The sequence below is a fragment of the Nerophis ophidion genome, linkage group LG16 (assembly GCF_033978795.1).
Source record: "Nerophis ophidion isolate RoL-2023_Sa linkage group LG16, RoL_Noph_v1.0, whole genome shotgun sequence".
NCBI classification, from domain to species: domain Eukaryota; kingdom Metazoa; phylum Chordata; class Actinopteri; order Syngnathiformes; family Syngnathidae; genus Nerophis; species Nerophis ophidion.
In genome coordinates, this window is record NC_084626.1 from 14,461,517 (window position 1) to 14,475,378 (window position 13,862).

Sequence of the window (13,862 nt, forward strand, 5' to 3'; positions counted from 1 at the left end):
ATCATCTTTGCACACTGCGCTGTGATTGGTGGAAAGGCTTCGCAAAACCGGAAGCGCAGCCATCTCCAGTGTTGTAATCATCTTTGAAACATGGTAGCTTGGGAGGCGCTGACTTGACTGACTGACATTTTTGATAAGGTTGCCCTGCCCTTTAACGACATTTCCCTCACTAAATGGTTTGACTTACAGCCGGATTGACGCTTTGTTGTGGCCGCCGTCCTTGCAACCAAACCAACTCTGAAACGACTGGAGTGAGGTAAGAATGCAGCGAATCGTCAATAAAACTTTGCCCTGTTGTGAAACTGACGCACAACATTTTTTTAATACAAATACTTTTGCTGTAGTCTAGTTTGTGCAATATTGCCCGTTTCTCCAAATCATTTGCATTTACCCGTCACTACGTTAATGTAGAAAGCACATTATGCACATGCCTCACTTATATTGTTATGTTTTTAGTTACCTAATATATTGCGAACATGAAATTCCTGTCATTGCACTGCAGCCACTGTGCGTGGGTCACAAAACCATAAACTGGTGAAGTAAAGGTGCTCTGGTTATTTAATTTGTATTAAAAAACAATGAGGGCTTGGAACCTTCCAATGTGTATTAAAAACTAATAGAATAGTACGGCTAATTTTGTTAGATAAAACAATGGCTATTTGTTTCTTATTGTTTTACTGAAAATTCTAATTTATAAACGTCAGAAGATGTCATTGTAGTTCATTACTACTATGCACCTCGCAAATGTGTTTGGTCAGAATGCAGATACCACCGTAAGAGAATAAAAACAACTATATCAATTTATCTGCAGTGTGTCATGTTGTCCGGCAGAGGGCAGTGTTGTCGACTAATCATTCAGTTATTGGAGAAATGCCGCGCTGAAAAAAAAACTGTCATGTTGTCCGGCAGAGGGCAGTATTGTCCACTAATCATTCAATTATTGGAGAAATGCTGCGATGAAAAGAACTATTTAGACACGTGTTTTGATTAATAAATAAGTCATCCATATTTAATCTTACAAAGACATTTTGGACAATTGTATGCCTTCCAGTGTTGCTCAGGGCAAGGCCACTAAAGGCCTGTTGTGATGCTTTTGCCGTGGAAGAAGCTTTCTGTGTGTCTGTAGCTTTAAAGGCCTACTGAAACCCACTACTTCCCACCACGCAGTCTGATAGTTTATATATCAATGATGAAATATCAACATTGCAACACATGTCAATACGGCCTTTTTAGTTTACAAAATTGTACATTTTAAATTTCCCGGGAGTTTTTTCTTGAAAACGTCGCGTAATGATGAAGTGTACGCCTGACATCACGGGCTGTTAGGGAATATGAGTGCTGCGCACACACACAGCTAAAAGTTGTCTGCTTTAACGGCATCATTACACAGTATTTTGGAGATCTGTGTTGCTGAATCCTTTGCAATCTGTTCAAATAATATTGAAGAAGTCACAGTAGAGAGATGGAGTTGGGAAGCTTTAGCCTTTAGCCACACAAACACACGGTGATTCCTTGTTTAAAATTCACGGAGGTGAAACTTTACAATGGATCACAGCGAACATGGATCCCAACCGAATGTCAACCAGCAGGTTTCGGTGAGAAAATTGTGGTTAAAAAGTCGCTTCTTACCGGAAATCAGCTGAGCTTGTGCCGCCCATACAGCTGCAGTCGACTTCCCTGAGACATTGCGCGTCAAGACACCTGTGGACACACCCTCCCGACTATCAGGTACTGTTAAACTCCCTAAAACACTAGCAACACGATAGAAAGATAAGGGATTTCCTAGAATTTTCCTAGTAAATGTGTCTAAAAACATCAGATATTTTTTTTTAATTTTTTTTTTTTCTCTCGTCCTTTGCTATCAATATCCTCAAACACGAATCTTTCATCCTCGCTAAAATAAATGGGGAAATTGTCGTTTTCTCGGCCCAAATAGCTGTTTTTGTTGGAGGCTCCCATTTAAAAACAATGTGAATATGTGAGGAGCCATCGACATGTGACGTCATCGTCTGCGACTTCCGGTAGAGGCAGGGCTTTTCTCTTAGCACCGTAAGTTGCAATCTTTATCGTGGATGTTCTCTACTAAATCCTTTCAGCAAAAAATATGGCAATATCACGAAATAATCAAGTATGACACATAGAATGGACCTGCTATCCCCGTTTTAAATAAGAAAATCTCATTTCAGTAGGCCTTTAATGTTAATCAGACTTTTGTCTCCAATAACCGCTGTAGTGTATTGGCATAGCACGTACATTAGCAATTATGTGTTCGCTAGGGCAGTGGTCCCCCAACCACCGTGGCCCGATTGGTACCGGGCCGCAGAAGAATTTTTTATTTAAAAAAAAAAATTTTTTTTTTTTTTTTTAATTAAATCAACATAAAAAACACAATATACATTTACAATTAGTGCACCAACCACAAAAATCTCCCTTTTTCATTGACAAAAACGTCCCTTTTTCATGACAAAGAAAAAAAGAAAGAAAAAAAAAAACAAAGTGTTACCAAAAACATAAAATTGTATATATAACTGTCTTGAAATTGAAAAAATGAAATTATTTTTCACTAAAGAACGGTTCCGTGAATGCGCATATGAAACTAGTAGGGTTCGGTAACTCCAACAAGGTTAAGAACCACTGGTCTAGGGTTGTAGTTGCCTGGAGGTGGTCTTTAAGTGCGGTTTTGAAGGAGGATAGAGAGGCACTCTCTATCGGGCCAAGCAAGAGGTACGCATTAAAGCGCATATCGCTATGGTAACGTGTGGCTGTGACTCCTCCCCTCGAAAAAATGAAACACAAAACCTGCTGTTTTAGGTCTTCTGCTTCAAATGCATTGTTCTTTGGCACTAAATGTCTCTGTCAAAAACGGGAAAAGTGAGTGTAACTTAACCATCTTCAACAGTTAATACCTACCTATACATGACAAAGGAGGTGTTTTACACCTAGAAGTATTTTTATTGATTTTGTTCAATCCCTGTGACTTCATGTTTATTGGCTTTGTTCATACACTGAGGTGAAGTCTAAGTTTGTTGTGATTCAAACCGCACACGTTTTTCCCTCCAGAATTTGAAGTGTTTTGTCAAAAATAATTTTGTGATTTGTACATTTTCAGAATGTTCTATTTTTGGCCAAAGTAAAACCCCCCAAAAATCTTAAGTCGTCTTTGTTTTTAAGTTATTGTGCTGTGATTTTACCAGTCGGGTGCAACTGGGAGTAGATTTTGAGCTAAATGAGTTTGACACCCCTGAGTTGGAACATTTAAAGGCCTACTGAAATGAGATTTTCTTATTCAAACGGGGATAGCAGGTCCATTCTATGTGTCATACTTGATCATTTCGCAATATTGCCATATTTTTGCTGAAAGGATTTAGTAGAGAACAGAAACGATAAAGTTCGCAACTTTTGGTGCTGATAAAAAAGCCTTGCCTGTACCGGAAGTAACAGACGACATGCGCGTGACGTCACTGGTTGTGGAGCTGCTCACATCTGAACATTGTTTACAATCATGGCCACCAGCAGCGAGAGCGATTCGGACCGAGAAAGTGACAATTTCCCCATTAATTCGAGCGAGGATGAAAAATTCGTGGACGAGGAAAGTGAGAGTGAAGGACTAGAAAGAAAAAAAAAAGACTATATAGTGGGAGCGATTCAGATGTTATTAGACAAATTTACTAGGATAATTCTGGAAAATCTCATATCTGCTTATTGTGTTACTAGTGTTTTAGTGAGATTATATAGTCGTACCTGTACAACCTGAAGGTTGGCCCCGCACCTTTCTTCAGCACCAGTTGACGGGTGGTAGCGATGCCCATCTCTGCCCTTCGGACCCTCTTCGAAACACGATCTTTCGAAATGATCGCTGCATAATACACTGTACTTTGTGTGTGTGTGTGTGTGTGTGTGTGGTCCAATCCAACCGTGTTTGCTTGACCGCTCTGTTCCATAGTGAAGCTTCACCGTCATCTTTCGGGAATGTAAACAATGAAACACTTGCTGTGTTTGTGTTGCTAAAGGCGGGCGCAATACACCGCTTCCCACCTACAGCTTTCTTCTTTGAAGTCTCCATTATTCATTGAACAAATTGCAAAAGATTCAGCAACACAGAGGTCCAGAATACTGTGGAATTATGCGATGAAAACAGACAACTTATAGCTGGGAAAGGTGCTGGAACAAATGTTCTCTACAATCAATCAATCAATCAATGTTTACTTATATAGCCCTAAATCACTAGTGTCTCAAAGGGCTGCACAAACTACCACGACATCCTCGGTAGGCCCACATAAGGGCAAGGAAAACTCACACCCAGTGGGACATCGGTGACAATAATGATCCAGTGGGACGTCTGTGACAATAATGACTATGAGAACCTTAGAGAGGAGGAAAGCAATGGATGTCGAGCGGGTCTAACATGATACTGTGAAAGTTCAATCCACAATGGATCCAACACAGTCGCGAGAGTCCAGTCCAAAGCGGATCCAACACAGCAGCGAGAGTCCCGTTCACAGCGGAGCCAGCAGGAAACCATCCCAAGCGGAGGCGGATCAGCAGCGCAGAGATGTCCCCAGCCGATACACAGGCAAGCAGTACATGGCCACCGGATCGGACTGGACCCCCTCCACAGGGGAGAGTGGGACATAGAAGAAAAAGAAAAGAAACAGCAGATCAACTGGTCTAAAAAGGGAGTCTATTTAAAGGCTACAGCATACAAATGAGTTATAAGGTGAGACTTAAATGCTTCTACTGAGGTGGCATCTCGAACTGTTACCGGCGTGACGCCACACGCACGCCTCATCATACCGCGACGTTTCAGCAGGATACTTCGGCGCGAAATTTAAAATTGCAATTTAGTAAACTAAAAAGGCCGTATTGGCATGTGTTGCAATGTTAAGATTACATCATTGATGTATAAACTATCAGACTGCGTGGTCGGTAGTAGTGGGTTTCAGTAGGTCTTTAAAAAGTCACTTTTACCTGTTAGGAGACCTCGACGAGAGAATGTGGCTGCCCTTGATTGGAATGACTGCCCTGCCACACCTCGGTGGGCTTTACGGTGGGTACATCACGCGCAAAGAGGTGAAGACCTGGTACCCCACCTTAGAGAAACCGTCATGGCGGCCACCCAACGCAGCCTTCCCGGTGGTGTGGACCTGCCTGTACACAGGGATGGGGTGAGAATCACCACTGCGTCGTAAAGCGTCTTTTTGGGTTTCTAATTGGAGTTCCGTCACACAGCTACGGCTCGTATCTGGTTTGGAAGGAGCTGGGAGGTTTTACAGAGGAGGCGCTGGTGCCGCTCGGTCTGTACGGCGTTCAGCTGGCGCTCAACTGGGCTTGGACTCCCATCTTCTTTGGGGCACACAAGCTCAAACTGGTAAGCCTAAGTGGCCCACAGAAGGATTGGTATGAAAACGCGTGTCTAACCTCTCATGTCGTCCACGTCAGGCCCTCATCGAGATCGTGCTTCTAACAGGGACCGTTGGCGCCACCATGTGGTCGTGGTACCCCATCAGCCGACCCGCCACTCTGCTCATGGCGCCCTACCTGGCCTGGCTGGGCTTGGCCACCTCGCTTTGCTACCGCATTTGGAAGGACAACCCTGAGACCAAAGAGGAGTAGGAGGCGTTTAACATGACTTCCGCAAAGAACAAAGCACAATCAGCCTTAACCTTTTTTTTTTTTGCACCTTTTGACTTTACTGATTTATTGACTCTTGTATGATTGATTTCCTTTTTTCCCAACCAGAAATCTTTTGTCTTCACAACAACTTAATCATTGAAGTATATGACTGCACTATATACTTCTTTTATGTTGTACTTAATCCAATAAAAAAAGTTATTCCTATTATTGCACAGGTACCAAAAGAAGATTCTACTTAAAGTCCGCTTGGCTCATTAAAACCATGTCATATTATGTACAACGGCACATATTTGCTATTGTATGAAGAAGGTCATTGAATGCATGATTTCTGCTTGTATTAAACTGTGGATTTATGTCATTTTACTACACAGTGAGATTATATAAATAAATAAACTAAACCATAAAATATTCTCTTCAGCAGATCTTTGCTTCATCCAATGAGTGCTGCAAAACAAACAGAGGGAAACAACCAGCTGCAGTCAATCATATTTATCAATAATAAGGCTCGGGTGAATTGAGCTACCTTTTTTTTTTTTTTTTTACGAACCCCGTTTCCATATGAGTTGGGAAATTGTGTTAGATGTAAATATAAACGGAATACAATGATTTGCAAATTCTTTTCAACCCATATTCAGTTGAATGCACTACTAAGACAACATATTTTTTTTGCAAATAAAAATTAACTTTGAATTTCATGGCTGCAACCTGTGCCAAAGTAGTTGGGAAAGGATATGTTCACCACTGTGTTACATCACATTTACTTTCAACAACACTTAAACGTTTGGGAACTGAGGAAACTATTTGTTGAAGCTTTGAAAGTGGAATTCTTTACCATTCTTGGTTGATGTACAGCTTAAGTTGTTCAACAGTCCGGGGTCTTGTCGTATTTTACTAAGCCAAGCCACGCTGTTGTAACACGTGGCTTGGCATTGTTTTGCTGAAGAAAGCAGGGGCGTCCATGATAACGTTGCTTGGATGACAACATATGTTCTTCCGAAAACCTGTATGGAACTTTTAGCATTCACTGATGTGTAAGTTACCCATGCCTTGGAGACTAATAAACCCCATACCATCACAGATGCTAGCTTTTGAACTTTGCGCCTATAACAATCCGAATGGTTATTTTCCTCTTTGTTCTGGAGGACACCACGTCCTCTGTTTCCAAATATAATTTGAAATGTGGACTTGTCAGACCACAGAACACCTTTCTACTTTGCATCAGTCCATCTTAGGTGAGCTTGGGCCCAGCCAAGCCGGCGGCGTTTCAGGATATTGTTGATAAATGGGTTTGGCTTTGCATAGTAGAGTCTTAACTTGCACTTACAGATGTAGCGACCAACTGTAGTTACTCACAGTGGTTTTATGAAGTGTTCCTTAGCCCATGTGGTGATATCCTTTACACACTGATGTCGGTTTTTGATGCAGTACTGCCTGAGGGATCAAAAGTCCGTAATATCATCGCTTACATGCAATGATTTCTCCAGATTCTCTGAACTTGTTGATGATTTTACGGACCGTAAATGGTAAAATCCCTAAATTCCTTGCAATAGCTCGTTGAGAAATGTTGTTCTAAAACTGTTCGACAATTTGCTTAGAAAGTGGTGACCCTCGACCCATCCTTGTTTGTGAATTACTTAGCATTTCACAGAAGCTGCTTTTATACCCAATCATGCCACCCACCTGTTCCCAATTAGCCTGCACACCTGTGGGATGTTCCAAATAAGTGTTTGATGAGCATTCCTCAACGTAATCAGTAGTTATCGCCACCTTTCCCAACTTCTTTGTCACGTGTTGCTGACATCAAATTCTAAAGTTAAAGATTATTTGCAAAAAAAAAAGGTTATCAGTTTTCAATCAATCAATCAATGTTTACTTATATAGCCCTAAATCACTAGTGTCTCAAAGGGCTGCACAAACCACTACGACATCCTCGGTAGGCCCACATAAGGGCAAGGAAAACTCACACCCAGTGGGACATCGGTGACAATAATGACCCAGTGGGACGTCGGTGACAATGATGACTATGAGAACATGATACTGTGAAAGATCAATCCATAATGGATCCAACACAGTCGCGAGAGTCCAGTCCAAAGCGGATCCAACACAGCAGCGAGAGTCCCGTTCACAGCGGAGCCAGCAGGAAACCATCCCAAGAGGAGGCTGATCAGCAGCGCAGAGACGTCCCCAGCCGATACACAGGCGAGCAGTACATGGCCACCGGATCGGACCGGACTCCCTCCACAAAGGAGAGTGGGACATAGAAGAAAAAGAAAAGAAACGGCAGATCAACTGGTCTGAAAAGGGAGTCTAGAGAGTTTTAACATCTAACATGTCGTCTTTGTAGCATATTCAACTGAATATGGGTTGAAAAGGATTTGCAAATCATTGTATTCCGTTTATATTTACATCAAACACAATTTCCCAACTCATATGGAAACGGGGTTTGTATCTCCAACAATTGGTACATATTACCAGGAATTCCAGGTTTTCCGGGGCATTTTTCACACTTGCACGATTCCCACATTTCTCACCCCATTCCCACATTCCACAAATCCTGGAATTCTAAACCAACATGTATCCCAGTTCTGGAGTCAAAATGCTCCTTGCTCTTGGTAATCAAATGCTAGCCTTCTAATATTAGCATACTGACTTTGGATAATTTTACACTTGAAAATTTGCCGCCATACAGCGTTAAGTCGTATAACTTGGTATACATGACACATGCTAATATTAGTACGTTATCTTTTTAAAGCCAACTTGTTGTGCGACACTTGTTATCAGTTGGCATGTGTCACATGATGCTGAGATGTATGACTGAAAACTTGGCTTAAAAAAAGTTAGCATGTCAAGTAGCAAATTAAATGACTGAGGTGTACAGTGGCAAAATTGGCTAAAAAAAATGTTTGCATGTTGATGTCAGCATGCTAGCATTAACATAAGTGACATACAAAGTTATGACTCTAGGGTAGACGGTTGTAAAAATATCCAAAAAAAAGTTAGCATGCTAACCATGAAGGTAATTTGTGTCTTTATTACAAAAAGCTTTTTTTGACACTGAATTTATGTGACTGAATGTTTGCGTTTGATCATTGCGAACTGAATTTTTTTCACATTAAATTATGATGACAATTTCTTTGAAAACAAATTTGGTGTTTTAAAATTCAGTGTAAAAAAAAATAAAAATCAATGGATGAAAAAAATGTGCTGCTTTAAAATGCAAAACTTACTTTCCGGAAATTAAGACAATGCAATCGATCCTGTCTCAGAACCAGCCAATGTCAAGTTTGAAGTCACGTGACACGGGTCTTTCAAAACCGCATAAAAAAGGCAGTTAAAAGTCAGCTACCTTGAGCTTAGCATTAAAACAAGTAAGTGTCGAGTTAGAGCAGAAAAACCCATGTTGCTATTCTGTTCTTGGCTGTCCTTGTCGTTCAAATAGAGGGATAGGAAAGAGCCTTAATAGAGTCCTGAAATAAGTGTTTTTTAAAGGTAATAAAATCAGGAAAGTGCTATTAACGTGGACCCCGACTTAAATAAGTTGAAAAACGTATTCGGGTGTTACCATTTAGTGGTCAATTGTACGGAATATGTACTGTACTGTACAATCTAATAATAAAAGTTTCAATCAATCAATCAAAGGAAATGGCTCGTAAAAATATCACTTTCATCATCTTGTGGAATACAATCGCACTATGATCGTGTCTGCAGCGATCACTTTGTGAAATGTTATTTGTTTGAGAAACTTTCTGCGCTGCAATCAAGTTTATTCTCTACGATATCTGTAATGTTTGAGAGCAGAACTTAAATCTAAAAAAAGGACAATAGATCGCATCAGTTTGTGTTATTTTGTGGTTGGTATGCGTAAATAATCAAATCAAATTAAAATCAACTTTATTTATAAAGCACATTTAAAATTTACCACAGGAGTAGCCAAAGTTCTGTACAATGGGCGGGTTAAAAGATAATACGAGAACCGAGCAAACACAACACAACACAAACAGAACCCGATAAAAAATAAATAAATACAAATAAAAACAGGTTCACAGCAGATGTATTATGGGGCGCCATTGCAGGATGGATATCACTGAGTGTTAAAAGCCATGGAATAAAGGTATGTTTTTAAGAGAGATTTAAAAACATGAAGAGAGGAGGCTTGTCTAACACTCAGAGGTAGGTCGTTCCAGAGCTTGGGAGCAGCAGCGGCGAAAGCTCTGTCACCTCTAAGCTTCAGCCTTGTGTCAGGGACCGTCAGTAGAAGTTGATCGGCTGATCTTAGGGATCGAGTGGGGCAGTAAGGCTGAAGGAGGTCGGAGAGATATGTTGGCGCGAGGTTGTTTAGATATTTAAAAGCAAATAGAAGGAGTTTAAAATTGATTCGATAACGCACACGGAGCCAGTGAAGGGACGCTAATATCGGGGCAATGTGCTCACGTCTGCGGGTCTGTGTTAGCAGACGAGCAGCAGAGTTCTGCACGAGCTGCAGGCGGGCGAGGGAGGCCCGGCTAATGCCTACATACAGGGCATTGCAGTAGTCTAAACTAGTGGTCCCCAACCATTTTGTATCCGCGGACCGGTCAACGCTTAATAATTTGTCCCGCGGCCCGGGGGGGGGAAGAGATTTTTTTATTTTATTATTTTTTTTTTCTTTGTCATGAAAAAGGGACGTTTTTGTGGTTGGTGCACTAATTGTAAGTGTATATTGTGTTTTTTATGTTGATTTAATAAAAATAAAAAAAATAGTTTTTTTTTGTTGTTTTTTTTTCAAATAAAAAAGAATAAAAATTCTTCTGCGGCCCGGTGGTTGGGGACCACTGGTCTAAACAATTCGAGATAAAGGCGTGGATTATTTCTCAAGAACATGTCCTGACAGAAGCGGTTTCACTTTCGCTATTTGGCGTAATTGATAAAAGCTTTTTTGAACAACGCTGCTGATTTGTTTTTCGAATTTAAAATCTGAGTCGAACCTTACCCCCAGGTTTGTGATACAGTCGCTGAGATACGGGGTCAGAGTGCTGAGGTCAACGTTGGGGGAGGGAGAGCGACTTGGACCGAACAACATAACTTCTGTTTTGTCTTCATTTAGGCTCACGAAGATAGCTGAAACCCAGGCTTTGATGTCGTGCAGGCAGTCAATGAGACGTTGAACCGTGTTATTTTAAGCCATGGGAAAATAGATCTGGCAATCAATGGGCATAAAAATTAAATGCATTACCGTACTTCCTAAAAATAGAACCAAGGGGGAGAAGGTAAAGCGCAAATAAGATTGGGGCAAGGATTGAGCCCTCGGGGAACCCATGTGGTAAAGGAGCTGTGGAAGACATAAAACTGTCTATTTTTACACAAAACTCCTGTTGGTTAGGTACGACCAGAACCTGTTGAGGGCGGCACCCTTAATATCCACACGGTTCTCAAGACGAGTGATTAAGGTGGCGTGGTCGATGGTGTCGAACGCAGCAGACAGATCTAAAAGCACCAGGACGACATATTTACCAGAATCAGTTGACAGGAGGATATCGTTAAAAACTTTAGAAACGCTGAGTCTGTGCTGTGGAGGGCTTTAAAACCAGACTGGAACAGCACAGTAATACCATTATCTTCTAAGAAGGACAACAACTGACTGTAGACAACCTTCTCTAATATTTTGGAAATGTATGGAAGATTAGGGATAGGTCTAAAGTTAGAGAGGAGAGAGGGTTCAAGGCTTGTTTTTTTAAGTAGAGGTCGTACCACAGCATGTTTAAACTCTACTGGAACTATTCTAGAAGAGAGGCTACTATTGAGAATGTTAAGGACACTTGATCCAATAGTAGCAAGTACCTCCTTAAACAGGCGAGGTGGGAGGGCATCTGCAGGAGAACCAGAGGGCTTCATATGACTAACTGTGTCATTTAAAAAAGAAAAGGACACCGGCTCAAACTGATGGAAAACAGAAGAGAAATGCGGAGGAACAGAAGGGTCATATGAAGGCTGGGATAAATTGGCTCTAGTTGACACAATTTTGTCAGTGAAAAAATGGAGACAATTTTCACAGAATTCAAAAGAAGCATCAAAACCAACAGATTTGGGAGCATCAATGACAGTGTTAATAGTTTTGAACAGAACTCTGGGGTTGTTACAGTTAGAAGATATAATCTGAGATAGATATATATTCATCTCTGCTTTTACAGTCATCTGAAAGGAAAGCAGGCTTTCTTTAAAAATGGCAAAGGACACATGCAGCCTGTCTTTTTTCCATTTTCTCTCTGCTATCCTACACCTGCGCCCGGCTGCACGAGTGATGTCATTCAACCAGGGCTGAGGCGTGGCGGTACTTGAAAGGAGCGATCGTGTCCAGTGTTTGTAAACAATTATAGTTGAACCGAGAAACCAACTCTTCAGTATTCAGACATACAGAGGCTGCATAATTATCATCACAAAGAGTCGAAAGAATTGAGGAGAACAGAGCAGGAGACGAAGAATTAAACATGCGAGAGCGTTGAGGCGTAGCGCACAATTTAACCTGACACTGAGTGGGAATATCAAACATGATCGGCATATGATCAGAGAACACAGCGTCGCAAATGTCCAAATTAAAAACACACAAACCATACAAGAGCACTAAATCGAGTGTATGCCCGCGTTCATGTGTGGAACCACACACAGACTGTACAAAGTTAAATGAGTCAATTACATTCAGGAAGCTCCTGGAAAGCAACTCGTCTGGACAGCAGGTGTGAATATTAATATCACCCACAATAAGGACACGATCATATTTGGGCAGGATTTCAGCCAGAAATCCAGAAAAGTCAGTTATAAAGTCTTTGTGGTACTTGGGTGGTCGATAGACGACGGCACACAGGACGACATCAGAAAGACCCTGTTCAAACATGCAGAGTTAGAAGCTTGAAAAGGAGGATTGCAGGTGGATCTGACGGCATTTAAAGTCATTTTTAAAAACGACTGCTAATCCTCCACCTTTTCGACCGGACGACCGTGGAGAATTAAAGTAGGAACACTCCGGAGGCAGAAGTACTACTACTAATAACTACAAAGATCTGCTTGTGCAAATAAACAAACGTCATGTTAAGTCTTAGTAATAAATATTGTGATTGTTCATCCAATCCACCATATTTTCTTTCCAAAGTACTTGAACTCCTTTACAGGATCAAGCTCAACATCCCCAGGAACAAACTAGAGTGCTCTAGTTTTATTTGGGTTTTTTTTGTGAACATCATTGAAACAGTTTTACTTTTGTTTAACAATAAACATGAATTGAGAAGTCTATTCTGAATGATCATTAGGGCTGACAGGATGATGGATGATGTTTCTTGTGTGCTTTTGGCAGGTGTAAAGATATCAGCATACATTTGAAAGATCACATTCATACAAACATTTGGCAGGTAATTTATACAATATGGCCCTACGGTGAGGTGGCAACTTGTCCAGGGTGTACACCGCCTTCCGCCCGATTGAAGCTGAGATAGGCACCAGCGCCCCCCGCGACCCCAAAGGGAATAAGCGGTAGAAATGGATGGATGGATTCATACTCTATATTGTCAAAAGTATTTGGCAACCTTCCTTGACTCACATATAAACTTGAAGTGCCATTCCATGGAATTGTCCAAAATGTTCACAGTTCTTTTCACTGGAACTAAGGGGCCAAGCCAAACTCTTGAAAAACAACCCCACACCATAATTCTTCCTCCACCGAATTTTCACACACGGCACAATGTAGCCAGAAATGTGCCGTTCTTCTGGCAACCTCCAAACCCAGACTCATCCATCAGATTGCCAGATGGAAAAGCGTGACTCATCAGCCCACAGAAGGCGTCTCCACTGCTTTAGAGTCCAGTGGTGACGTGCTTTACACCACTGTATCCGATGCTAAGCATTGGACTCTGTGAGGTGTGTCTTAGATACAACAGCTCGGCCATGGAAACACATTTCATGATGTTCTCTGCGGACTGCACGTGGGCTAATTGGAAGATCACATGAAGTTTGGAGCTCTGTAGCAACTGACTAGGCAGAAAGGCTTTGCGCTATGCGCTTCAACATCCGCTGACCCTTCTCTGTCAGTTTACGTGGCCTTCCACTTGGTGGCTGACTTGCTGTTGTTCTCAAAATCTTCACTTTTCTTATAATAAAATTGACTTTGGAATATTTAGAGTGAGGAAATTTCACGACTGGATTTGTTGCACAAATGGCATCCTCTGACGGTTCCACGCTGGAAATAACAAAGAGCGGCCCAT

General features: G+C 41.4%; 1 protein-coding gene across 2 annotated transcripts; it reads left to right on the forward strand.

Moving 5' to 3' along the window:
- Positions 1-6,040, forward strand: tspo (translocator protein). Of its 2 annotated transcripts, XM_061874373.1 has the most exons (5): positions 1-256; positions 1,663-1,728; positions 4,976-5,165; positions 5,230-5,368; positions 5,440-6,040. In XM_061874373.1, exons 3-5 carry the CDS (start codon positions 4,993-4,995, stop codon positions 5,611-5,613), a joined length of 486 nt encoding a protein of 161 aa, XP_061730357.1. In that variant the 5' UTR covers positions 1-256; positions 1,663-1,728; positions 4,976-4,992; the 3' UTR covers positions 5,614-6,040. The 2 variants fall into 2 exon arrangements, with proteins under 2 accessions (XP_061730357.1, XP_061730356.1); XM_061874372.1 differs by lacking the exon at positions 1,663-1,728 and having other exon boundaries at positions 9-256.
- Positions 6,041-13,862: the final 7,822 nt, after the last annotated feature.

Coding starts and splice junctions, on each gene's coding strand:
- tspo (XM_061874373.1), top strand. CDS start 4,993: ATGTGGCTGCCCTTGATTGGAATGACTGCCCTGCCACACCTCGGTGGG. Junction 5,166..5,229: donor TGCCTGTACACAGGGATGGG/GTGAGAATCACC, acceptor TCCGTCACACAG/CTACGGCTCGTATCTGGTTT. Junction 5,369..5,439: donor GGGCACACAAGCTCAAACTG/GTAAGCCTAAGT, acceptor CGTCCACGTCAG/GCCCTCATCGAGATCGTGCT.